The 24,426-nt window shown below is 46.5% G+C and overlaps 1 protein-coding gene across 5 annotated transcripts in view; it reads right to left on the reverse strand.

Moving 5' to 3' along the window:
• ASCC1 (activating signal cointegrator 1 complex subunit 1) overlaps positions 1–24,426 on the reverse strand; it is a 37,966-nt gene that overhangs the window by 13,426 nt on the left and 114 nt on the right. For 3 of the 5 annotated variants that reach the window (XM_026851958.1, XM_026851961.1, XM_026851962.1), the window contains exons 2-9: positions 22,788–22,909; positions 21,489–21,588; positions 20,437–20,534; positions 18,795–18,973; positions 11,411–11,547; positions 9,097–9,216; positions 5,053–5,177; positions 3,102–3,181 (exon numbers count right to left, since the gene is read on the reverse strand). In XM_026851958.1, coding sequence (XP_026707759.1) covers positions 3,102–3,181; positions 5,053–5,177; positions 9,097–9,216; positions 11,411–11,547; positions 18,795–18,973; positions 20,437–20,534; positions 21,489–21,588; positions 22,788–22,896 — 948 coding nt within the window. In that variant the 5' untranslated portion in view covers positions 22,897–22,909. Of the gene's footprint in view, positions 1–3,101; positions 3,182–5,052; positions 5,178–9,096; positions 9,217–11,410; positions 11,548–18,794; positions 18,974–20,436; positions 20,535–21,488; positions 21,589–22,787; positions 22,910–24,043; positions 24,408–24,426 lie in introns of those variants that run through there. The other 2 variants (XM_026851959.1, XM_026851960.1) reach the window with 2 other exon arrangements.

Here is a 24,426-nt window from a genome sequence, read left to right on the forward strand (position 1 = left end):
AGCGCTGTGCCGCTTGGCCAGCTGCGACGCAGGGCACGCAGCCACCGCCCGGGACACAGGAGGAGGCAAGGCAGAGGGGCTGCCAAACCGGCATCTCCCTGAGGCCCGCTTGCCCTGACCCTTCTCTCACAGCGAAGGAGCTGCCGCTGCCTTTCAGCTGCCAATTGCTGCCCTCTCCCTTTGCTCTGCAAGAAACGAGTTGCTTTTTGTTCCCAACCAGAGCAAGAGTTTGGTATGTGACTCGTGCAATCAAAGGAGTCGATCAGCTAGCCACTAGCCACCCTAGAAGAAATACACATCGCTCCATATGAAGTGGTTCATAAAGCATCCCCAGCTTCTTGAGACTAGGCTAGAAAAGCGCAATGCTAAAGTGTCTAGTGTTTTTGTGGGAGACACGAATCACTCAGCTGTTAGATCACGCACTCCCTTGGGCTTTCAGCATCAGCAAGTCCAGGGAGCCTTTTTCATGGATATTCTTCAATACAGAAGTAATTTAAACTCCCAAACGCAACTCATCCTACAGGATCTATTTTCTGAGCAGTGTGGGAAGGTACCGGCCTGCACAACCATTTATTAGCACAAATAGGAGTGTATGTTTAACTCTGCGGAATGGGTAGAACAAAGGATTATTAAATAAAATTTCGATTAGTTCGGCTGAAAGCAAAATACCAGCTGGAGCCTGGGGTAACGCAGGCACGCTATCAGCAAACGTGCTGCCAGTGCATCTGCACACACACACACCACCTCTGACCACGGGGGAGCCTCAGACTGGAACAGCAGAACCAGGGGGTGTCCATCATGCTGAGATGGCTCAGGTCCTGCCCTCTGCGAAGCAAAGCCTTTGCCCTGACAGCACCAGCCGTAGCTGCACAAGGGGAACGAGAGCCATGAAACACAAAGTTCTCCAACTTAATGCCCTCCTACCAGTAGCCGTGCTTTGTCGGCTTTCCAAGTGGGAGCACTGCCACCCAACACAGCTACCGCAGAGTCCCACTGCCTGGGAACACGCGCACAGCACGTTGCTCTACCTACAAGGGGATGGTGCCTGCAAGCCAGCCCGTCTAACTGCAACCATATTCATTAACAGCCCGTCGTTTAGATCTTATTGCAAAAGTTAATGAAGCCACTTTGCAAGAGGGCAGCCTCCCTGAGCAGAAGATAAATAATGTATATAAAAGGGGGCTGGGAGGGAACTGGCGCATCCTTGCAAGGTCATGCTAGAATGCATCAGTGGCTGGCTGAGGCTGGGCTCCTCTGGTAAGAAGCCTGGAGCTATTTATGACTCATGTAATTAATTAATGCCAACGGGCGTTCTGCTGCAGGCACGTGGGAGACCAAAGGGAAATACGAAGCGAGCAGGTTAGGAAATGTAGTGGAGGTGGGGAGAAGGATGACATTTCTTGCGGCAAGACATGCTTTGAAGTAATTATCAACAGTCCAAAGAGCCAGCAGCTCTTCTGGCTACATCAGTACAAAATCAATTAGGAGCTTTAAAAATGCATCGGCTCGTATTTCAGAGAGCAGCGAGAATAAGAAGTAGCCATCTGAGGTAGGGCACTTGCATTTCCAAGCAACACACACTACTCGACCCACAGATCCTCAGACCCTGCAGCACGGTCCACAAATGGTGTGACCAGTAGAGGGAGCATCGTTAATGCCTTCCAAACCATAAATGTTTTGGGATGAGGAGCATTAAGGAAGACCAACGGTTTGATTTTATGCATCCCTAAAGTCTGAGGACAAGTTTAACAGACGCAAGAGAGAGAAGCAAAGGGCAAAACGAAAGGTGGGCGTACGCCTTGAAAGCTGAGTCCCCGCAGACACGCAGGGCTCCCGACACGTACCACCTTCCCTTTCTGCAGCCCAGCTCTCGGGCACTGGGAGCTAACCAAAACTCGCAGATCACATTAAGAAAAGGACCACGTCTGTGGCTTTCCTGCTTCAGTTTGCAATACTGCAGTCTCACACCAAACACTCAACATGTGGCGATGCTGAGTCATAACACTGCGCTTGCACAGACCTTTGAGGACAATGAGAGCTTAACCTAATTTTGTCCCTTTGTTTGTCCTCTGTGCAGAGGAGATCAATCAGTTCCACTCCCTGCCTTCACATCCCTGTGCATCCAGTGCCTCATACATTATACAGCAAACCTGTAAACACAAATAAAGCGCACCCTTTTCCTGCTCCGGTGCCCTAAAGTCCTTCTGGGCTGTCCAACTCCCACACAGCCTGCATCCTCTCTCGTATCTCTTTGTTGCCAGAATATCTTCTATCGGATCCCAAATGTATTTCAAGCATTGTCCTGTCTCCGTCTTATCATAGCTGCCTGCAACAAATCCCCTCACACAATGAGGATTGCAAATTTGCTTACAACCCAGTTTTGTTTTCCATTTCTACTCCTCTGTGCTTGCCTTTTCTCTCTGGACACTTGCAGGGGCCAACCACCGCAGCATCAGTCTGCCACTGCCATCTGGATGAGCAGCAGAGGCTGCCTGCAGTCTCAGCCCTGGATGACAAAGCCTGGGAGGTTGCAGAATGCTCCCCCTCAAGCCTTACCCACCTCTACGGTCTGGGGGATCTTGCTTCCTACCCTCTGATCACTGCCAAAGCTCTCAGATCCTGGCTGGTGGGACACCCCCTACCGCCATCTGCTATTTTTCTGGAGCAAAACCATGCAAATCCATAGCAGAGATGAGAAAACAGAAGAAAGGAGTAAGTGAAATGGCAGTCGGTTTTAGTTTCATAAATACATATGAGTAGAACAAGAGCAACAAAGTACTCCTTTCTGGTGGGCTGAGAATCGGCACGAGCCTGAGTCTCCAGGGTAAAACACGAGCGAAGTAAACGACAACACGAACACCCACTTAGCATTCGTGCTACATACTCCTGATCCGAGCCTCACCAGCTTTAAGAACGCTTCTGTTAAATACTGTAATGCTCCCAATTATGAGTGATCTGGATTGTTTATTTTCTAAACAGATTTTCCCCCCTGGGAGATCCTATAAGCCTAAAACAAAAGCAGTCTTGAAGAGGTGTTTCAACCTCTTTCAGCTATACAATATCCACAGCTGGCTCGATTTCCCTAATTGTTTCATACTGACCTTGAGGATATTTCGGCCATTAAACGACTCCCGTTCCTTGAAAGATGATTTACCAGTCATAGTATTGTTTCGCTCTTCAGCTGTAAAGAGAAAAGCCACCACCAGAATGAGCTTCAGATGGGAGAACTGTGTGTGCTGTACTTCACCCCCCACTCTCTCCCTCCCCAAAGTCAGCTGTCAGCTAATAAACCGTCTTTGCCCGGTTCTTAGTGCAAAAAACCCACTTCCATTTTGATTTTTTTAAAGAGAACGAGGCTGAATATGCAGGAATTGGTGCCTCTACCGGGATGATCGACGTTACCTGGAGGAAAGACCCTATATCATAGCTACTGCTAGGGTGGTTCTGTAGGGCTGATGGCTCAGTGCAACACATCTGCTTCTCTCTGGCTGATTTTAATCGCACATCCTGCCAGGGTGAGAGTCAGCACTGCGAGCGCTTGCATCGCCTGGAACAGCACCAAATCCCAGACTGAGCATGTGAGCACAATGCCAGGCGTGACCCGGACAGCACCTATACAAACCTCTGCTGCCTGCTCCGGGAAGCACACACATGTGGTGTGTATGCTTCTGCGGGGTGGGCATGCAGCCACACATACAGACTTTAAGAATAGCAACCTAGGCCTACAGCAACTGCCAAATGTCTACGTCTTAGATCCATTTCCCCACAGCATGTCTGGATTTTTATATAATCCCGGAGTACATGATCTGTTCTTTCCACAGGACCTCTGCCACACTCAGTGAATATATTCAATACTTCTGTTTCATCTCTAGCATTAACTATGAAGTCTCACTCACACCTAGCATGCTACTCAAATCCTGTACTGAATGTAAAGTGATTCCTAGGGCTATCTGTGAAATTCTCTATCAGTTGTGTCTGAATGCCTCGCATGCCTCGTGAAAACAGACTCACAATGCCAGGCGCAGCTGCCCATGCATCTCCCCTAACAGAGAGCCACATCAGCACTTTGGGTGCACATTTTCACCAATTTTCAGGGCTCAGTTTAAGAGAGCTAAGCCTCGTCTTTTCAGGGTTCCTACTGCCTGAGTATGTTTATCTGACTTTAGTAGCATTCATCCCCAAAGTCTGCCGCTGGGCACAAGAAAACCATAACACAAACCATCTGCTGTTATCGCTGTCCATACAGAGACTCAGAGAGGCAGTAACCGGAGAATACTCGACATAACCTATTGGCATTGCACAGAGCCCGCTGCGCCAGAGAAAGCTACGAAAAGCTTTAGCGCAACGCTGTTAAGACTTGCAAACTACACACCAGTGCCAGAGCATATGCATGTTTGCACATGGAGAACACTGCCCCTCCTTAAATGCAATGCATCTGAGGCTGCTGTGTAAAGTAATGTGATAAGGACAATGCTACAGACTGCTAGAGCAGACAGTCTTTTGGCAGAGACAGCAGACGCTATACACTCAATAACAGCTGATATTCAGCCTTGTGGCCATCTGAATCTGATTTAATGAGAATGACACCGGACTCACGTTCCTAAACCAACAGGAGATCTTTAACTTGACCAAAGAGGACCACGTTTTCATCTTGTTTAAAGATCAGCACAGCACATTGAGTTGTTACTGAATTTCAATTCAATGTTGGGGCACAGAGAACCCAAGACCTCAAACAGTACTTGAACACATTCCTCTCTGGCCCAGATCCTCTGAGTGCTGCTGGGTGATAGTGTTTCTGAAGTTACGACAAAGAATCTTAGAAAAGATCCAGAAAGTGCTTGAAGCATGCCTGCCTTCTGCAGTTCTGCTGATTGCTTTTTAATTTTCTTCTGGGTTTTATTTAGTGACATCTCCCCATGACCATAGGTATTTTTGAGATTAGGAAAGATCACAAAATTTAAAAAAGGAAACATAAAAGCCAACAGAAGCATTTCCTGTTCAGAGGTACTACTTTAAATGCACTTATCAGTAGAAAGGGTGAGGGATACGCACCACTTGGATCTTTCCTGAAGACAGTATTCATGACTGTAGCATGCAGTTTCACCCTATCCCATTCTTTAAGCATCAGGCCGGAGGCCACGAACCTTTCCATCAGCTGATCAGCGATCACCTGCAATCTGGGAAGGCAAAACCAGAAAGAACAGAGCAGTTTAAACCAAGAAGAAACCTCTGCATCATCAGGTTTTTGCTTTTCATCCCAGGAGGGCAGCATGTGTGAAATGAACTCTGCACGCACACGGGGAAAGGGAGCTGCTCTTGGATGGAAAGTGAACACAGCCATCAGGATTCAGCTCTAATGTAAAAAGTTCCGGTTGTTTCGCAAAGCTTCCTTGGTGATCACTTCTGCTGCAAATATTCCACAATGAAGGGCAGATTTAGCATAGCAGAGAGCTTGTTCGCAGTGACAGATGTTATTGGGACTTGAAGGATGTGTTTGTCTACTGCCAGGAAATACAGAGTGCCTCTCCTTACAAATGCTAAGAGCCGCAGACCCCCAGGGGGGCCTAGGCACCCTGGACTCCTGGAGGATCTGCCCTGCTCAGGGACTGTGACCCATAGGGTGCACCAGGCTGGAGCTTGGACCCTCTCTGTCCCAAATAAGCAACATGGTCACTGGGCTTAATTTCTGGGAGAGCCCAGAATGTGGTGACAGAGGGCACAAACCCAGACAGCACATCCTGGTGAATGCTCCAGCTTTGGAGCTACTGAGCAAGCAGAATCAAAGGACTTATTGCCACCTTCTTGTCTGGCCTCAGTTGGGGAAGAAAGTGGCCCTGGCTGCGGGGATCTACGGGCAGGCCTGTCCTAGGATAGACAGCAGGAGCAGGCAGGTGATCAGCAATGCGCTCACGTATCCTATGTCTAAAGAGCTGAAGGAACTTCCAGGCTGCTGCTGTCTCCTGCAAAATTTCTGCAGTGCCTCAGCCTTACCAAAACCAGCAAGGATATGCTAGAAAAAAAATTTCCTGTCCCTGAAAACAAGGCAGGAGGGTATTACTCTATGCAGAAGAATTTGAGCTTCTCTCACCATGTCCAAGGGATCAGACAGCTTTCTGCTGCACCAGGTCCCACCAATTTGGCACCTCAGCTGCAGTGGGAGAAGCAGAGCATGGCCTCTCCAAGGCTGGCGTCCAGAGCCTGGGGCTGCAATGCTCCACATGCCAGAACCTACCCCACCGCTGGTTTTGTACTGCCCCTCATGGGCTGCCAGCCCCCATGTGACAATTTCTAGACTCTCAAACTACCAATTGTCATGGTTTTATATCACTTTCTGGCCTTACTTCAGTGAATTTTAAAATCAGCAATGACAAAGATTAAATGAATATCATTATAGACAATGCTAAAACAAATTAACAGAGAATAGCTCAAGTGAAAATGGTGCTTTATTATGTTATAAAGTTAATCAAGGAAATAAAACAAATTAGGATGAATTATAATGGAAATTATTTGCCATGTGGGAGGCATCAGAGCATGATCCCTCTCTGTCTGGGCCATTATATGTGCAGAAGGGCTTGCCAACCCCTAATTCTGTCTGCAGTTATGCAAGCTAAGTCAGGGTAAATCAAATCTCCTGCTTTATAGCTTAAGCTGATCAAGATCATCCAAAGATCAGGAAGGAACTCCACCCCTCAGCCATGCCAGGAACTACACAGAGCTAGCAAGACATCTTGCATGAGACAGGAAGGCACACACTTCTCTTAAACGCGACCTGCAGCAGGCTGATCTACCACAGAAAAGCATGTGGCTGCCACTCTCCTTTAGTACTGGCCTTGCAGCCGAGAAACTCTTGCTTTCTACCTGCCTTCCCCATTTCCCTGTGCAAAGCACAGCATGTTTTAGCAGGCAAGAGGTGGATGGAGCCGCTCAGCAAAGATACAGAAAACGAAGCAGAGTTTTCTGGCGGGATCACCATTTGTCCCCTCTTTATAACCACCATTTGTCCAACACTGTGTCTGTTGGAATCTCAGAGGAAGCAAAAGAAGCTTTCACTGCTCTCCATCAACACAAAAATATGTTCTTTCCCCTCTGCAAAGTTACAAGTTTTCTGGATGCTTTCTAACAGTTAAGGAACTGTATTATGGGAGAAGTGCCAGATGAATTAATTTGCAGGTGAGGGCAGGACCGGCGTGGGCCAAGGATAAAAACTTAAAATCACTTGGGCCTCTCTGAGCATGCTGCTATGCAAAAACCAAAAAAAGTTGTTGAGGAAGAGAAGTCTGGCAGCCTCCAGGTGCCATGCAAAGCACAAGATCTGGGTTTGGTCAAAACCTCAGCTAACAGATCTCTGTGAAGGACAGAGGAGACATCAGCCCTTTCTAGGGGGGGCAGGTGGGTGTCATTTTCATTTGCAAGGCAAGGTAGATTTGAAGACCTCGTTTCTCTCCCTTGTCAAAATCAGCTCCGCTGCCCCTAATGCACATTGGCATTTTCTGCTAGCATTATGTCTAAGTGGGTTCTCAGCAAAACGGATACAGCTGGCATCTGAAGGAGACCATAGTGCTAGTCCCAACAATCCGAGCTGTCTCCAGACGCAGCAAACATCAGTGCCTCACTTTAGGCCCTACTTACGCTCTACAGGATTTCTCTACCAGCTCTTCGGGTTGCAGACTTATTTTCAGATGCAAACAGACTCACAAGCACTGCACCTCAGATGATCCAGAGCTTGGTGACTTCGGAGAAAAGAGGCCCATACCTCAGCTCTCAGAGCTGACACTTCGGATGTTTTCTACAACAAACCCACCAAAGGGCATTGGGGTCATCCAGTGTCTCCCTCTGTCTCATCTTTCTGAGTGCTTCTGCCTTGTTTCTCCTGGTACTTCTCTTCTGTCTCCTGGCTGATCTCTAGCTTGCCCTGGTTCTCCACCCGCCCCCTTTGTTTCATCTCGCCTCTTTCAGGGTAGCACAGACTTCAAAGTGGAAGAGCAGAGAAGAGGAAAAGATTTCAACTCCTACTGCCTCTCAGCAATTCTGACATTTTCATTTTCCCACCCATTTCCTTATCCCATTTCCGATCTCTTCAACACAGTCTCCGAAGTGCGGGTTTTAATCAGGGACCCCCCCTTGTCTCCTCAGCCCTCGGGGAAAGGAGATGCCAGAACATGTCCTTCCTTCCTTGAGCCAGTCCCTGCTCACAGCTTCCCTCCAGCTGCACTGCTCGGCGCTCCCCTGCTAGCTCCTGCTGTCCTCTAGCAATGGGAACAGACAACAAAAGGGCAGCACTGCCAGAAAAAGAGAAGGCCAAGGCACAGAGAGAGAAGGCTAAAGCTCTTTTGGCTACTTTCCCACCCACCCCTCAACTGACAGCATAGAGTACAACAGCTGACGTTTCCCCACTCTTCCAGAAAGCACTGAGAGAAAAGATGGTGCTGTCACCGGTGACGTACTTGTCAAAAATGAGGTGGAGGAAGGTTGTCCAGACACCACCACATCCCTGTCAGCACTGTTTGTAGAGCTAAAGCCATCAGTCACAGTGGCAAACAGCACAGACTGACACAACCAGGCTTCAAGGTTTCACACCAGCAGCTCAGAGTACAGACATTTCACACCTAGCACCAGTTCCAGGCTAAAAACCAACTCTGTAACCAAGTCATGCTTTTCGGAGGACCTTCTGGTGTAACTGGGTTTTAAGAATAATTAAGTGCTGCAGAATATGCCAGGTTGTCCAGATTAATCTGGATTGCAGGCTGGGAACTAGACAGCAGAGGCCAAGTTGTCCTGCCTTCTAAGTCATCTCAGAAGTATCTCCTTGGCCATCTTATCACAGCGCGAGCCACCACACCATTATTCAGTCTGACAGACTGCTACAGGAACAAATGACATCTTTCAGCCACACCACCAGTGACTGATTTAAAGAGCAAACACATCACTGCCTTAACCGGTTTAGGAAGCAAGAACGACTTCATCTTCCTGACTGCTGGCCCAAGGACTGTTAGCAGTACCCACCAGCTTCAGACAGCAGAGGGTTTCTCTGGCACAACGCTACTGCTGCTGTGGCACATTGAGGAGAAATAAAAGAAAGGAGAATGGGGAACTCACCTGTCCGAGCCATCCTTCATGTGGACTTTGGCATAAAGGACATCTGTCATGGCAGGGTCATCGTTCATGTACTCCACTCCTGACACCTCCACAGTCAGGGGCTTGCCTCCAGCAATTTGGCTAAAATGCAAGAAATCCCTTATGTTAAAAAGCAAAACATCACCACTGCTTTTGAAATACAACACATAATACTCCTCATGCACACACTAAGTATTTGGTTTTAGTAAGGGAATGATATAAAATACGTTTTTTGCTACAGTTAAACAAATTTGAAGTTAAGCAGGACTAAAATGTTATATAGACCATATGGGGCAGTGAATGCCACTGAAGAGTTCTTCTCTCCCCTGTCTTTCAGGTTGTTTGCACTGAAGAAACCCAAACACAAAAAAGACTCCCTAATTTCTAAAGCTTGAAAGGCTACAGCTGCTATTGTCTCATCATCTCAAGAAACACCGTAAAAACATTTAAATTCATACGTTCAGTGTTTTAGACACACATTAAGTCAATTTAGTGTTCACAGGCCACCTCAGTGCAGAGATCTCCATTTACATTTCAGAAAACCCATCAGCAGTAAAATGGTACAAACTCTTGCCTTCCCTGTGAAGAGAGCGATTGTGACACAAAGTCTCCAGCTCACTGACTTTCTCTGGGAAAAGTACTTGATACAGAATGCAGTTTTACGTACATTTCAACATCCACTTATAAATGCTGGAAGTAAATAGAGATGTTTTAAAATCAGCTCCAGCTACTCTTGCAGGAAGGCGAAACTGAAAATGTGTGTAGGATATAATATGCACTCCCACACCTGCAAACACACTGGGAAGTGTATCTGCTTCCAAACACGCCACCTCCTTGCCTTTACCACCAGAACATCACAGGGAAGCAGGGCGCTGCAGTGCAGGTTCCCTGTAAATGCCCAGTAAATGCTGTTGTCTCATTTAATGCCGAGGTCTTGTGGAAAATACAGGTAGTGTCTGGGCAGGCAGAGTAATAAACATGAGTTAACAATGTGAGCGTGACTTTGCTCTAACCTTGCTCACTTCTGTTCAGCTTGCCTGAGAGACCGACTTTGAGATTCTCAGCAAAGCTTCCCAGGTGGAACAAGGAGAGCATGATTTCCCATTCCAGTATGTTTACTGGGAGGAAAACAGCCCAAGTGTACCGTTGTGCACATCACACCGAGAACACTGATGGCCATACATTCTGAAAACGGTCAAAGAAGGCACATCTACCTTCACATGGCACTACCTGCATTTAGCAAAGTAAATGAATGCTAATGTAGGTTTGTGTGGGTGGAAAGGAGCCTAAATTAATTTTCAAAGTATATTTATTTGGGTGTGGCAGGGGAAATAACCTAAAGGTTATGTTCAAGTGTTGATTCCTCCTCCACTAAAGGAAATAGAGAGTAAAGATTTTCTCTGCCTCAGTTCAATCCACTTATGAGGAAGATGCCACTTTTCAGATACTGAAGGCAGAGCCTTCCCCTGGAAACGCACTTGCATTTCTCTTCAACAGCTGAACAACTGACATTTTAAAGGCAGAGGTATGAATTTTGGCCATGCATTATTTCCCACAGGTATTAGCTGGTATAGTGTGGCTAATACTTCATGCACCGAGGCAACAAATAAATAAATATCAAGGATCCATGCTCTATGTGCAAAGGCTTTGCAGAAATAAACAAATAAACCAATCCCTCAGGCCATCTCCAATTTCTAAACTGAACAGAGATAAGCTAATTAGAGTGTCATTCAACCACATTTACAGTTAAAGCCCTAACATCTGCAGCTCAGTGTTAACAGGCAGGGAGAAAGCCCTGGTCCTGGAGCAGCATTGAATGCTTCAGACCAATTACTCACACATGGCTTCCCTGCACACAGCTCCTTGCATCAAGAAATGCATGTCAAGGACACCTCAGCATCTGCTCTGAGGCGGGAGGGAAGCAGCGTGCCAGAGCCCACTGCAGGCAACGCGCGAAGGTAAAGAGCTCGTCCCTCCCTCTGCAGCAGGCAGCGGACAACAGCAAGAATTGCTCACACAAAAATAACGGGGACACATGTGAGAAAAAGAAATGAGTAGAGCAGGTTTTTAGGGAATGCTGAGGGTTTGAGCTGAGATGCACAATGCTGTTAGACTCTTCGTGACCACTTGGAGATTTCTTCTGCTCCCATTTGAAACGTTTCAGCCTTTTTCTACATTTCTAGAGTTGAAATAAGACTACTGAGCTGCTTTCTCTTCACTATCCCTCGTCAAAGACAGCTTGCTGCTGTTCCCCCACTCATGCCCTTGGTGATGACATCCCTTTTTTATCACTTACTCCACAAAGTCCTCTTTGCATCGCTGTAGGAGGTCACACGCTTTCTGGATCTCTTGCTCATTCAGAAGTACCAGCGTCCCAAGAGTCAGGTGAAGCTTTGCAGGGTTCTGGAACAGGCTGCTACTGACCCCGTGATCCTACAAATCAGTCAATCAATCATATATAGGTGACTTATCCCATACACACACACACACACACACACACCCCTCCATCAGAGGGATAAATACTACAGAGAACAGGTAGCAAGCCACTGGCATCAAACCTTTTATCTCTGCATCACTGATCAGGTTGGTAGTGACTCGAAGTTGAAATGAGAAACAAAATCTTTCACAGGCTTTGGGAGCAAGCGAGCTCAGCCTGGCAGGGGAGGCACAGCCCCCCGCCGCACACACACTCCCTGCCTGCCTTTTCATCGGGGCTGCTGAACAGCAGCCTGGAAGCTCGTTACGACAGGCTCTAACTCAGGACCTGGGAACAGCAGCACTCGCTCGTACGGGTTTTTGAGAGGAGACTTCCACAGCTGTCAAAGAGGCAGCTGCCATCAGCAATGAACTCAACACAAGTCAGCACAGATTTAAAACTTGAGTTAAGTCCATTTTTTGTGCAATAAAGCTGGAACCAGCTGTAGTGACAAGCTCTAAATGGTCTCTAAATCCTGTCTAAACACAGGTTGCACCTCACAACACAAGCACAGCTAATACCAGCTCTGATAATTACATTTTTCTTGTTCCCTTGTGCCCTGTAGTTTGCCGAGATGAATTAAGTTTAAATTCCCTTTATAAGAAGAGCTACATGTTGTTGCTGGAGAAGAACTGTTCCCAGGTGGAGCAGTAGTTACATTCAGCTTTAAAACACATGCTCTTTTGTTCTAGGATATTTATAAAAATACCTCCAGGATGGTTAACACACCCATATTAAAACAATTATTTCCACTTAGTAGCCATTTCCCATCAGCGCATTAAATAACCTACACTTTTAACTCCAGAAGAAGCCAAAACCACTTGCTGGGCCACTGAAGCCTTTCTCTGTCTGAAAAAAGTCCACTGACTGAGAATGACAGCTTTGAAGTTTCTAGCTGTGCTTCAGAGTTTGAAATAAAACCTTTCAGATGTTTAAACACTGCAGTATCTCAGGCCATCAGAGTTTAATGCCCCACATCTCACTCAGCATTTTTCATGTCTAATGACAACATCCATACTCTTCTTTACAGTGGTGCTTCTGAGCTGCACTAGACGAGCCAGCCTGCAGCACAGAGGCCGGGGGTTTGCTCCCACAGCTGCGGGTGGGCAAAGCGTGGTGGTCTCCAGAAAAGAGAGAGCATGTACATACCTTCCGCTGCTGCTAATTACTTTACTGCTGACTGAAACCCCAAACCATACCATGCCAGTAGTGGCAAACCATGTTGCAAACCTCAGCACTGTGCAGCAGCCTGAAACAAGCACAGACTAACTAGTACGTCAGGCACATCAGGAGCAGAGGAAAGAGGGACGCCTCCATTTCACTTCTCCCCACCTTCCCCTCTCTGCAGTAAAAGCCTTGCGGCTTCCTTTAATTCATCCTGCTGTTAACATGCATGACAGGACATGATTTCTCTCTGTCAGCCTTTTTTCTCCAATGGTATCTGTAGCCAGAGAATACTTGGCCCATTGCAAAACAATAGCTCGGGTAACAGAAACGGGGAGAAAGTTCGATTCATCCTTGACATGGACAACCAGCCGATGTCATTCCCACAACGTGCACAGATGATGTACAGTAATGAGAAAGTAGTTCTCAAATCAGAAAGCAAAAGTCCTACCCTCACTTTCTGCCCCAGCATGATTTGTACTGTAAACATCAACCTGTCCCACAAGCAGCGTTCTTCCCTGAGCTTTCCAACATCTGAGTGTGGGCTGATAGCTGACAAAAGTGATGTCACATCTCACCTCCACAAAGCCACACTACCGCTGCCAGGGAGATTAGCAGGGAAGAGTGGGCCAAGACCTAGATAATCTTCCTGATTTACTCCCTAGTATTTCAGAGAGCTCCTAAAAACCCCGCTTACACCCTTACTCTTTCACAGGCCAGCAGATCCCACTTCTCCCATGCATAAAATAAATGCTATGTTAGAGGTAGCTCTCCCTGGAACAGGCAATGTTTCTGCCAGTGTCTCAGCAGCCCTTCATGGCTGGATGCTGCTTGCTGAGATGCAAAATAGCTTGAACCCACTTATTCTTATCCCAAATTATAATATGCTATCAGCAACTGCTGTGTAATCTCCCAGGAAGCTGCTCTGTTGAGTGCTATCAGTCCTCTGCAGGCTGATCAGCAGGGCCAGACAACAGCCACACAGAACCTAGAAGCATGTGTTCGTAACTACTGCTAAAGAAAAATCACATCCTCCTCCAGGGGAACGAGCCCAAGAGACGTGATCCTGTCAATACTGTGATTTTTGGGGCTTTATGGACATCTTCCAAATACCTAAGGAACCCTCTCAAGGTAAGCTACAACCATAAAAACAGAAGAGAGGAGTGAGATTCAACACCAGAGATGGGCAGAGGGATCCACTGGGATCTCAGCCATGCTCTCCGAGTGCCTCTTGGTGACAAGCTCCTCTTTCACCAAGTTTCCTCCCCCATGCAGTGGAAGGTGGGCACTCCTCATAGCACACGTCATGGTGGCTTGTGGCAAGTGGTGGCTGCCAGCCTTAGTGAAAGCAGAGCACCAGATTAGGGGAGGCGAGGCGTCACAGCAGGGAATCCCCATATTCTACAAGGGAATCTGAAAGCAGCGTATTGGCAGGAACCTGCTGGCAAATACAAACACATAAAACAGACTCTACCATCTCTCTAAAAATTTACTGTTCAAACTTGGGTTCTCTAAGGATGCACTGTGATGCAAGAAGAATATCCCTTTTACACACCATCCATATGTGATGACTGTCCATTTTAGCTTATGCCTCCCCCTGACACTGTCATGGTCAAAAAAACAACTCATTTCCACTCAGCCTTAAAAATTCATTTTTTTCCCTCCCTCCTGCTACTTAAGACTTCTACCTTTGCTCCCCTCCTTTAGAAGGAACACAGAAAGGGTTTTATCTGGAGTCTTCACCTCTTTTTGCAAAGCCCAAGCATGCTGTTCCTCCAAATCTAAGGCCCTGTAGTAGGGAAACCACATGCCACAACACACGTCAGGCCTTCTACATGACAAGGCAAAGGATCAAACTCCCTAGCTCTTCCTCCCTGGCTGCATCCTCTCTACTGTCTTAAGAGCTTCCAATGTTTGCAGACAGCTTTATGGGTTTGGTTTTTTTCCTAATAGCAGGATACTGCATGCCAGCTATATGTCCTCTCCCACCCTGATCCACAAACAAAGGAGCGAGACAGAAAAACAGCATTTCCTCAGAACTGACTGAAGAGCTGCAGGCTGAAAAACCCCTCCCATTTTCTGTCCCTTCCACTCTGAGATATAATATCTCATTAGCAATGTTTGATATTTACAGGTTGCTATATATTACAGCAATCATATTTCTTTTCCGTGCTACATCTGCAGCCTGTTAAGACTGCAAATGCTGCGTTTGCACAGCTCTGAAAGACCCAACTGTGATTTTTCACGGCAATATTACTGCAAAGTCTCTTCCCTTTTCCACCTGCATACTCAGACAGACATTTCAGTCCTCCTCACTCTGACACTTACATGACTGTGCAAGGAGACTTCCAAGGTCATCCCGACCTCCCACTGTACCACATCAGTAATGAGCCTGTCCAGGTGAGCCACCTCCCCGTATTTATAGTAAATTAGCCTCAAAAGAGTCTCTCCTCAGCCCTGCTTCATTGCCTGGCAGCCCTAACCATACAGTAGTGGGAATGACACCTGAAGTGTTCTGTATTTCAACACAAGGTTCATCTTATAAAAGGCCTTAAAGATACACACACACACACACAAAGTTAGAAAGCATATACCCACCAACATAACCCTATTCTATAAAATATAAATGAATGGTTGTCATGGTAACTGCTTCAGAGAGAAATAGAGTCCCTCACAAATGCTCAATGGCCAGAAGAAATCCTCACACATGCACACCTGGTCCTTTCCCTTCCTTACCATTATTACTGAGCTTCATTCAAAGACCAGAGTTTACCTAATTCTGCAATGTTTCGCACCAGCAAATTGCAATAGGAAGAGAAGCACAACACTTCTGTCACTGAAACCTATTCAGATTTCTCCAAGTATCCTGAGAAATCCCGTTGCTTTGGACAAATCTATAAGCTCTCTTATTGCTCTGTGAGGCACAGTTTTGAATTACTGTTTTTCATTACTGATGTGCTTTCTAGCAGACCCTGCTGGGAGATAAAGTGGTATTAGAGTGGCATTACCAGCTGGTGGAGTGATTGAGAGACATACGGGGCTGCAATATACTCCTTGAACTAACAGGCAGCAATATATCTAGAAACTATTTTGCTAACACCGAGAAAGAAGAGCAGAAAATCAAGCATATATTCCTAGGCTATGCATATGCAAACCCCCAAATACCTGCCACTGACCGAATTCCACATTTCAAACTAAAAATGGAAACTCTAGAGCTGATGTAAGCAATACCAGGAACATTTCAGGCCCTCCTGAGAGGCACAAGGCACCGAGCAGTGCTAACATGACCCCGCAGCTTCCAAGCCAGGTCACCTTGTGCCCACACAGCACGGAGAGCAGGGGCTGCAGCCCCAGCCCTTCTGCCTCCACCCATATAGATGTGTCCTGACATAGGGCAGCTGCCACTATTTTGGAAGATTCCCAAAAGCACCTTGATGACCCTGAAGCAGCAAAAGGCATGCCATGTCTTGAGTGCCGCACTCTTTCAGAAATATTACTGGCATCAGGAGGATTCATGCAGGGTGCTGGGTCTGAGTACAGTTCAAGTCTGAGGTTACTGAACGCCAGAAGTAGCTGCTCGGTTGAAACACGTTCCCACATGCACACCCACGCTGTGGATCCCTGACCATGAAGCAGAGTCTCGCAGAACTCAGTGCCATCCAGACACAGAACAAAAACTGTGGGAGAGACAGGTCAGGCAAGAGGAGGGAAAGTTAACGTGACTACCCTGGCCAACAGTGGTCTTGGCACTCCTCTGACCAAGCCTGGGTTTCTGCAGCTTTCTAGGACAAGGAGCACGTGGAGGTTTGTAGATGTTCCCAGGCAGCTCCTTCTGAATGTGTCTGACAACACTGGGGAAAGCACCAAGATAAATTTATGAACATGTTTCTAAGTGGATGGCAAACCTCCCTGCCTGCCCAGGGATGCAAACTGATATTTAAGAGTGAGCAAGAGACAAACACTGTGACAGAGAGAGATCAGGAGGGTTCTGGAGAGCAAATAAGATCACCAGCTGAGGCTGGGCCAGTGGAGGGCTGCAGAGATGCAACCAAACCAGCAGGCAGGAAAAATGAGTGCTCCTGTGTGAGGCCAGTGTGTTGCAGGAATAAAGACACAGGATGAGAGCGTGAACGACAGCATTACCTACAAAGATGAATAAAAGAGGCCACATCTTAGAGATGTGACCCTGAATGGACTCACCTGACACCGAGGAAGCCTGTAGGCCAGAACCCAGCAAGACATACAGGATGACACTGAAGTTACTGCCCGTACAGCAGGCAGGGCTGGGTTTGCTGTCCATGGGAAGGGACAAGAGAGATCCCCAGCACCTGCTAGAGGGAGGATAAGAGGAGTCTGGGATATTAAGGCTTCAAGCAGAGCAGGGCCAGATCACGAGGACGATCAAGTGGAAGGACTGTAACAACCAAAAGCCCAGGTAGGAGGGGGTAAAGGGCGTGAGAAACACCAGACTGAAAGCAGTGCTCTCAGTCCAAGGCCAATAGAGTGAACAACCACTATCAGAGCCCTGAGCTGAAGTTATTGGCCCCCCGAAGAGCTGCTTCTCTCCCTCTAATTTTGGTGTGTCCCCACACAAGGACTGGCACTAGAAACCAACAGAGGGAGCCAGGCCACCACTGACACCAGCCTGAGATCCAGCATTCTCTGTCCAGCTAACGCTTTCTCAGGCTAACGTTTTCATACCCCTGTCTTCAGGGCTTTCCTTTAATAAAGGTAAGCTTTAATAAAGGTAGCTGCCACTGCCTAATGGGGATAGACAATTGAGCCAGTGATATCCTCCTAGCCCAAGGAAAGGGTGCTCGTGGCATTGCACTGGTTGCTAATCCCTGGATCTGCTGGCCAATTTCAGTTGTATTTAACATCAGGTGGAAACCTGAGTGATAGAAAGCTCCTAAGGTGTTATGGAAATAGGCAGCTGGGCAGAGAAGAGGAACTTACCTCAGAACGACCAGGAAAGACAAGACTGCAAAGCCAGCTCAGTTCTGCTCTTGGAGATGAGACAATTGACATGCAAGTGACCACAAAAACTTGAGCAAGGACTCCTATCTCCCCAGATATCAGGTAATTCACACCCACATAAACTTCTTAAGCTGTGCTATCTGCCAGATTGTATTTTCCCCTTTGAAAGGCACAAGCAGAAGTGACGGACACAAAGGTAAGAATATCAGCCCACAAACCCCTGCTGGGTCTATTCAGTCTAACCTGCAGCAACCACAAAGAGGAACACTTCCCCTTGCCCAGAGCTGTCCTGCCAGCAGACTCAGAGGACATGGCAATTTAATAATACCATTCTCTCTCCTCAGCCTGGCCTTGTGCATTGACATACCACTTCTGTCAAACTAGAAGCATGTAAAATAAACCAGGGAATACACAGCTTTCACTTCATTCTGTTCCTCATTTCCCTATGCCTAACTATTTCCTGCTGCTCTCAGTGCAAGATCTGAAGTTAAGTAGGAGGGACTGTCAGCAGAGAGTCTCATGGGGAAGAAGGGAAACGATTAGATTTGCAGGATGGTAACTACTTGTGCTACCAAGTCATTTCTTGCTCAGCTCCAGTAATGACACCCATCTTCCTTCGCTGTCAGTAACCAAAAGAAAAGTGAAATAGAAGCAGCAGCAAACTTGTGAATTCCTACCCGGTTTCATGGTTACGTAGAAACCATATAAAATGTAGAAAGGTCCACTACATTATTTAGTGGCTTTCCTATTAAAGACAAAAAACCCCAACCATCTTTTGAATCTTAAGTATCCTCCCACCGAGGAAAATCTCTAAGGAAAACAAAAAATATTTTACTAACAATTTACTAAGTAAGCCATTTCACTTTCAGAAGATTTCACAACAGCACTCAACAAATTCAGAGCAGATCCAGCAACTTAAGTAAAAGGCCTGATAAAAACACATTCCTAGGAAATAGAATAGAATAAGACCTTCAAGGTAAATGCCAAAAAGTTATCTCAGTAAATTAAATGGCACCCTGCTGAAGGGCTTCTACTTGATTTTAATTGTCATGTGGATCATTACCTTTGAGCATTTCTCCAGCACTTCCTCCTTGAACTGCAGGAATTTCTCCTGGATGGCAGGCTGGTTGAGAGCAATGGACAGGAAGTGTGTGAAGGGCTGCTTCTTTCGGAAGCTGTCCAGGAGAACATCGATCCGCGTTCGGGCAGAGATGACGCCGCTGCGATGCTGCCCTGTAATCACTACAAGGAAAGAAAGCAATACCTGTCTGGTTTCCGTGAAGCTACAGTGAGACTACTGACACCCACGCCCAGGCAAAATAAAGAGTAATTAAATGGATCGTGATTTTACACAATACTTATCTGTGCACTTTAAAATATCAATATTGGAGGGCGTTGTGAAGGTAAGAACATTTCACCCAGGAGATGCCAGGAGGGAATTAGAAAAACCTGCACAACAGCACCTCTCCACTGTTAGCCCCAGGCTCACTGAAGAGGCGTCAGGAATTAAAATCCCTGACCATGCACAGAGAAATCCTGCCAGACTCCCTACTTGACTTAAAATGCCTGGCACGGCTGTATTTTCCTCTGTAAAGACAGGATGATGCCATCAAAAGTATTCCTCTGCTCTCAAAAAAGTCAGCGCTGAGTGCCTAAAAAACAATAACTAAGAGTCTATCATTTCAGCAGCTCTTCAGATTTCTGGAGCATTATTTCAAGTTTTCATAAAGGCAGACAAAGTGAAAAAGAAAAGAAAATCTATCAAAGATCAAGATGACCTATATCATTTTAGCATGCACTTCAAGGCACCAAACAGAGAACACTTGAGCTTGAAAGCAAAGAACTGCAAGGAGCAAAATTTTCTTGGCTTCCTATTATTATATGCTTTCAACATCTCTCAACCTTCCTAATAGTCCTTCACAGTTCTCAGGAAGAAGTCAAGACCCACTTCTTGAGAAGTACTGCCACATTCCTGTGCAGCATCACAGTTGGATCCCCCTGTCACTTATCCTCACAGCTCTGTCACGAAGGTAACTCCACACCATGCCAATTACCACCGGAGCGTGCCTAAGGGCCCCCCTGGATAGCCACTCAGGCAGAAATTCGCATGGGCCAGGCCTTACGAGCAACGCCTCCTTTCTTTTTAAGTCACTGGAAGTGATGAGAAGGAACATACGGTACAAGAAAGCCTGCTCTCACCATCAGGATCAAGTGACAACACCAGAAAAGCAGCAACATCATCAAGACACTTCTCATATTAAAGCAAATGCTGAAGTTTATTCTGTGCATAAATATGCAACATGGTAACTTTTTCTGGATGTATATTACAGTTTTTTATTAATGGAAATAAATGGTATTATCTTAAAAACAAAACACAACCAAAAAAAATCCAACATATTCAGGCCCAAAGTTCTGAAGCCAGTCATTTAAGGCCCAGAAGTGACTTCAGTGAGACTACTCATAGGCTTAAAATAAACATTTGTTTTTCAAAAAAAAACCCCTTACACTGCTTCATAAGGATTTATAGACATAAAATATAAACTTGGGGGAAAAGTAAAGTGATTTTCCCAGGGCCATAAAGTGAATCAGTGCCATGTCAGAAGCAGGAATTGAAGGAAAAACACCTCCTATACCCCATCCCTGCTCAAATTGTCTCTATAAAAGAGCCAAAGAGAGAACACCCATTTTGTGCACATGAAACTCACCAATTTCTCCTTCCACTCCAGGCTTAGGAATGCTGATGGAGGTTCGAGTCTCTGTTTCTAGTCTCTTCTTGGTTTCTCCTTTCTTCCCAATGATGTACCTGGAGGTGTAAAAGTGCAATAAAGTCACTCACACCGTGTTGCTGGGCCACTCTCCATCAAGTGTGTCCAGCCAGCAGATGAAGCAGGCTCCGAGCTGGCCCCTGGCAGCTGGGTCCCCCCAGACGTGCTGTCTCCGTGTTCGAGGGATGCAGCGATGCAGCACTCAGGTCCACGGGCAGGACCCGATCCAGGCACAGAGGCTACTCCCAGGACCCTGTGCGTGACCAGCCCAGGACCACAGGATGATGTTGAGCTGTGGCTCACAACTGGCTTAAGCTAAAGTAAATTGGTCGGTCCATGACAGCTCTGTCCAGCACACCCTGCCACAGCTTACTTGGCAGCTGGGTTACCCCTTTTCCCCATTACCCTAGCTGACAAAGAACTAAGGGCTCTTTTTCTGCTTTTTGTTTTGCTCAAGGTAGTCATTAGCCAGCATCCAAATACATAACAGAACGCTTTTCCTTCTCTACATTTCAGTTATTCATCCAATAAAATTGTCAAAAATAACTAGATAAAGCTTTGAACACTACAGGCTTCCCAGTAACCATCAGATTGGAGTCAACAGTCAATTGCAGCCGTGTGTGCTTTCTCTCAAAGCTTTCACAAACTCCCCCTGCCAGGCTGCTCACCCCAGTTCTTCCTCCCCTTCTTCCACCCTCCCTGACGCTTTTATGTTCAAGGGAAGAGATGCTCAAAAACTCTCCTGCCAGCAAGAAAGCACCACCTGCTGTCCCTGTCACAGGGAAGGCAAGGAGTCAACCGTGGCACAACTGCACTAGAAAGGCTTTGCCAATCTGCTTTTTCCAAACATTAAAATCCACATCCACATCCACAAAACAGAATAAATTTCGGAGATCTGGCGCTTACCCTGACCTCAAAAAAAAAAAAAATCTGCACTCAACCGCTTCCTCAGCCAGCAACAACTCAAATAAACCAGAAACACACAGGCTCACTTGTATAATGGGCTGGGAACCTCCACTCTGCACTGGAAGCCTTTCTCAGTCTCGTCCACCACAAAGGCATCACAGGGTTCGTCTGCACAGTCACTGGAGCCTAGCAGAAAAAAACCAACAGACCTTGTACAACCTCTGTAAAGTTCGGCAGCGCTTTTTGTAGGACACTAGTCTCACAGCTGCCTTCTCCCAAGGTTCAATAAATGGACTCCCCTCCACTGCAGCTAACTGCTTTTTATTTCACCTTACTACCAGCTCCGGAAAACATAATGACTGCTTCTAAATCTGCCAGGCTGGGAAGTGTAGGAAAGCAGTACTTGCAGCCCAGGTTTCCTCTTGGCTGGAAGTTGTGCAAGTACTCAGTGGGAATGGTTTCTTCTCCTGGCTGGGTGGAAGCCACCAGCCCATTCAGAGGCCCTGAGCAGGAATTTAAAGTCACAGAAGAATATAAATAAAAAGTGAGGATAGTATTGGTTCAAGGGTTCAGTGTTTTGGACAAACAGAGAAATTCTCACTGCTGTGGCACGGAGGAATTGATGCACCTTTCATCATGGGCCATTCAGTCTTGCATGTTAGGACCAAACATGACTTCCAGAAAGAGGCCATAGTTTCTATCTCCTCTCCAACACAAACAGGGATGAATTTGGGTGGCAAGCGGCTTGTTAAAGATTTGTTCAATCCACTGAAAGGCAGGGTGGAGGGAGAAACAGGATGCAATAGCCACAACCCTTTCCATTTGAGAAATAACAGCTGAGCTTTTGTGTGCCCATAACTCATGCAGAACTACAACATACAAGCAGAAAGATGAAGTAAAATACATCAGAACAGGAAGAATTTTGCCCCCAAAAGCCACATTATATGATGCCAATTCTTCAAGGAGCAAACATTGCAAGAGGATCTTTAGTGAGCAGCTTCCACTCCTGCCATATATGCAAATAATCACACTACCAAAAAGAAAGGCCCTTGAGGAACATGGGGAAAACAGATCTATGGAGCTCATTTTTGTCCCTCTTTACTGGAGATCTTTCACAGCCAATAAACATAACCGACAGTCAGAAGCACAGCCACCCATTAGGTAATCTGGATTACGTCCCCTCTTTGGTCAGCAGGATCATCAGAGACCAACGCAAAATATTTTTCTCCCTTTCAACACCTCACTGCCCCACACGGGCAGGTCTTTGTGCACATAAAGACATCAGAGACGACACCAGGAGGTCCCTAGGCATCCCTGGTGCCTCTGCTTTCACCTGTAGCATGTCCTGACAGCACCACACTCACCCCTCGCCCAGCACTCTTTACCTGCACAGAAATCCTCCTCCTCCTCGTGCTGGTAGGCCTGCTCTTGGATGAGATTCTTCCTGTATACTCGCCCCCCAATCCTTATTAGGGTGGGCCGCAGAACGTCCATCCTGCTCCTCCTTCTAACGCAAAAACAAAGACAGCTTTGCTAACATGCCAAGGAAAGGTAAATTTCGATGTTTCCTCGTGGGTAATTTGTAAGAAGCATCAGGGGAGCTCTGAGGGGCTCAGCAGTAAAAAGGGAGGCCACAAGAACATACGAGAGATTTCAGAAAAGCAGTACCTTCTCCAACCTTACGTCACTCATTCAAAGACTAATTTTATGAGCTTACAAGTTTACTCTTTGTCAGCTCTTAAAGCACAATCAAGTAAAACCAGGAAATTTAAGCAATGTAAGAGAGGTAAGGAAGTATCAGGTTTTTTATCAGGCTTTTTGCCCCTGCAAGGAGGTCAACAGCTGATCACTGTTCTCCCTAAAACTCAAAGGTTTTAGCTAAAACTCACTGCGACCCCAGTCAATATGCTTTTTCAGCACCATTCAGGATTCTGAACAGTTTCATCTCATTATTTTCCGTAGCTGCAAATTAAAGAGACTCCAGCCTCTTGCAAGAATACCTCTACAACACTCACCTCTCTCAAAATACCTGACAACATCCATTAGTTTCTCAAAGGCCTAAGGAGCTTTTCAAAAGCAAACACAGTTCCCTGGATCTGCTCGGAAGGTGGCCGGGGAAGGGAAACAAAACACTCCGAGGGGTTGGCACTGGCTGGTGTAAGTGGTTACATCTCCTGCCCTCTACCTCAGAGCAGCATGGTAAGTTTGAGATGTCTGCATAAAAGTATTACGCTACCCTCCATTACTCCAAACAATACTAGAAACATGGGGCACTGAGTTAAACTTTTAATGGCAGAGAACATTTAATGGTGCAAAACCAAAGGGCTGGCAGTCCTGTCAGAGACTTCACATCTTCAGTACTTAAATTGTCAATATTGGATATCTTAGTTTGCCTTAGTTTTAAAACAGAAATTTCTGTTACTCAGAAAACAAAACCTCCAACCAAAAAAATAGCCTTCATCAGGTTTACCTGTCACTACAACAGAACCTGACAGGAAAAAAATGAAGAGCTTGCCTTTGAAGATGCATTTATCCTAAACTGGATTTATTACATGGAGTGACATGGGGTTCAGAAGGTTAATGCTCTTCCCCTCAATTAAAATCCCACCTTCTGAAATGACTTACAACCACCTGAACTTACATTTAAATAAAAAGGCATTCCTGTAGTTCAAGGAAAGAAGGGCAGATGTGAACAGTGCACAGAGGAAGACACAGTAAACCATGAACAAACACATTGTTGCTGGCTTTGTTTCCACGCATGCTTTTTTTTTTCTTTTTTTTTTTTTTTTTTAAATTGCACAGCTGGTGTCCCGTTTTCTGACTCAAGAACTCAGGAGCGACAACACTCCCCGGCACTAGCAATGCCTGACGGGGGCCTGGCGTTACACGGGTGCAGGCAGAGTCATGCTGCTGCGAGGTGAAAGCGGACACACAAAGCAGCCGGGGCCGCAGCCCGAGGGCGGGATTAGGCCAGGCCGCGGGGCTGCCGACGGCGGCGGGGAGCGAGCCCCCAAGCGCGCAGGG

The sequence above is a fragment of the Athene cunicularia genome (assembly GCF_003259725.1).
Source record: "Athene cunicularia isolate RWA chromosome 6 unlocalized genomic scaffold, athCun1 chr6_part2, whole genome shotgun sequence".
Lineage (NCBI taxonomy): Eukaryota > Metazoa > Chordata > Aves > Strigiformes > Strigidae > Athene > Athene cunicularia.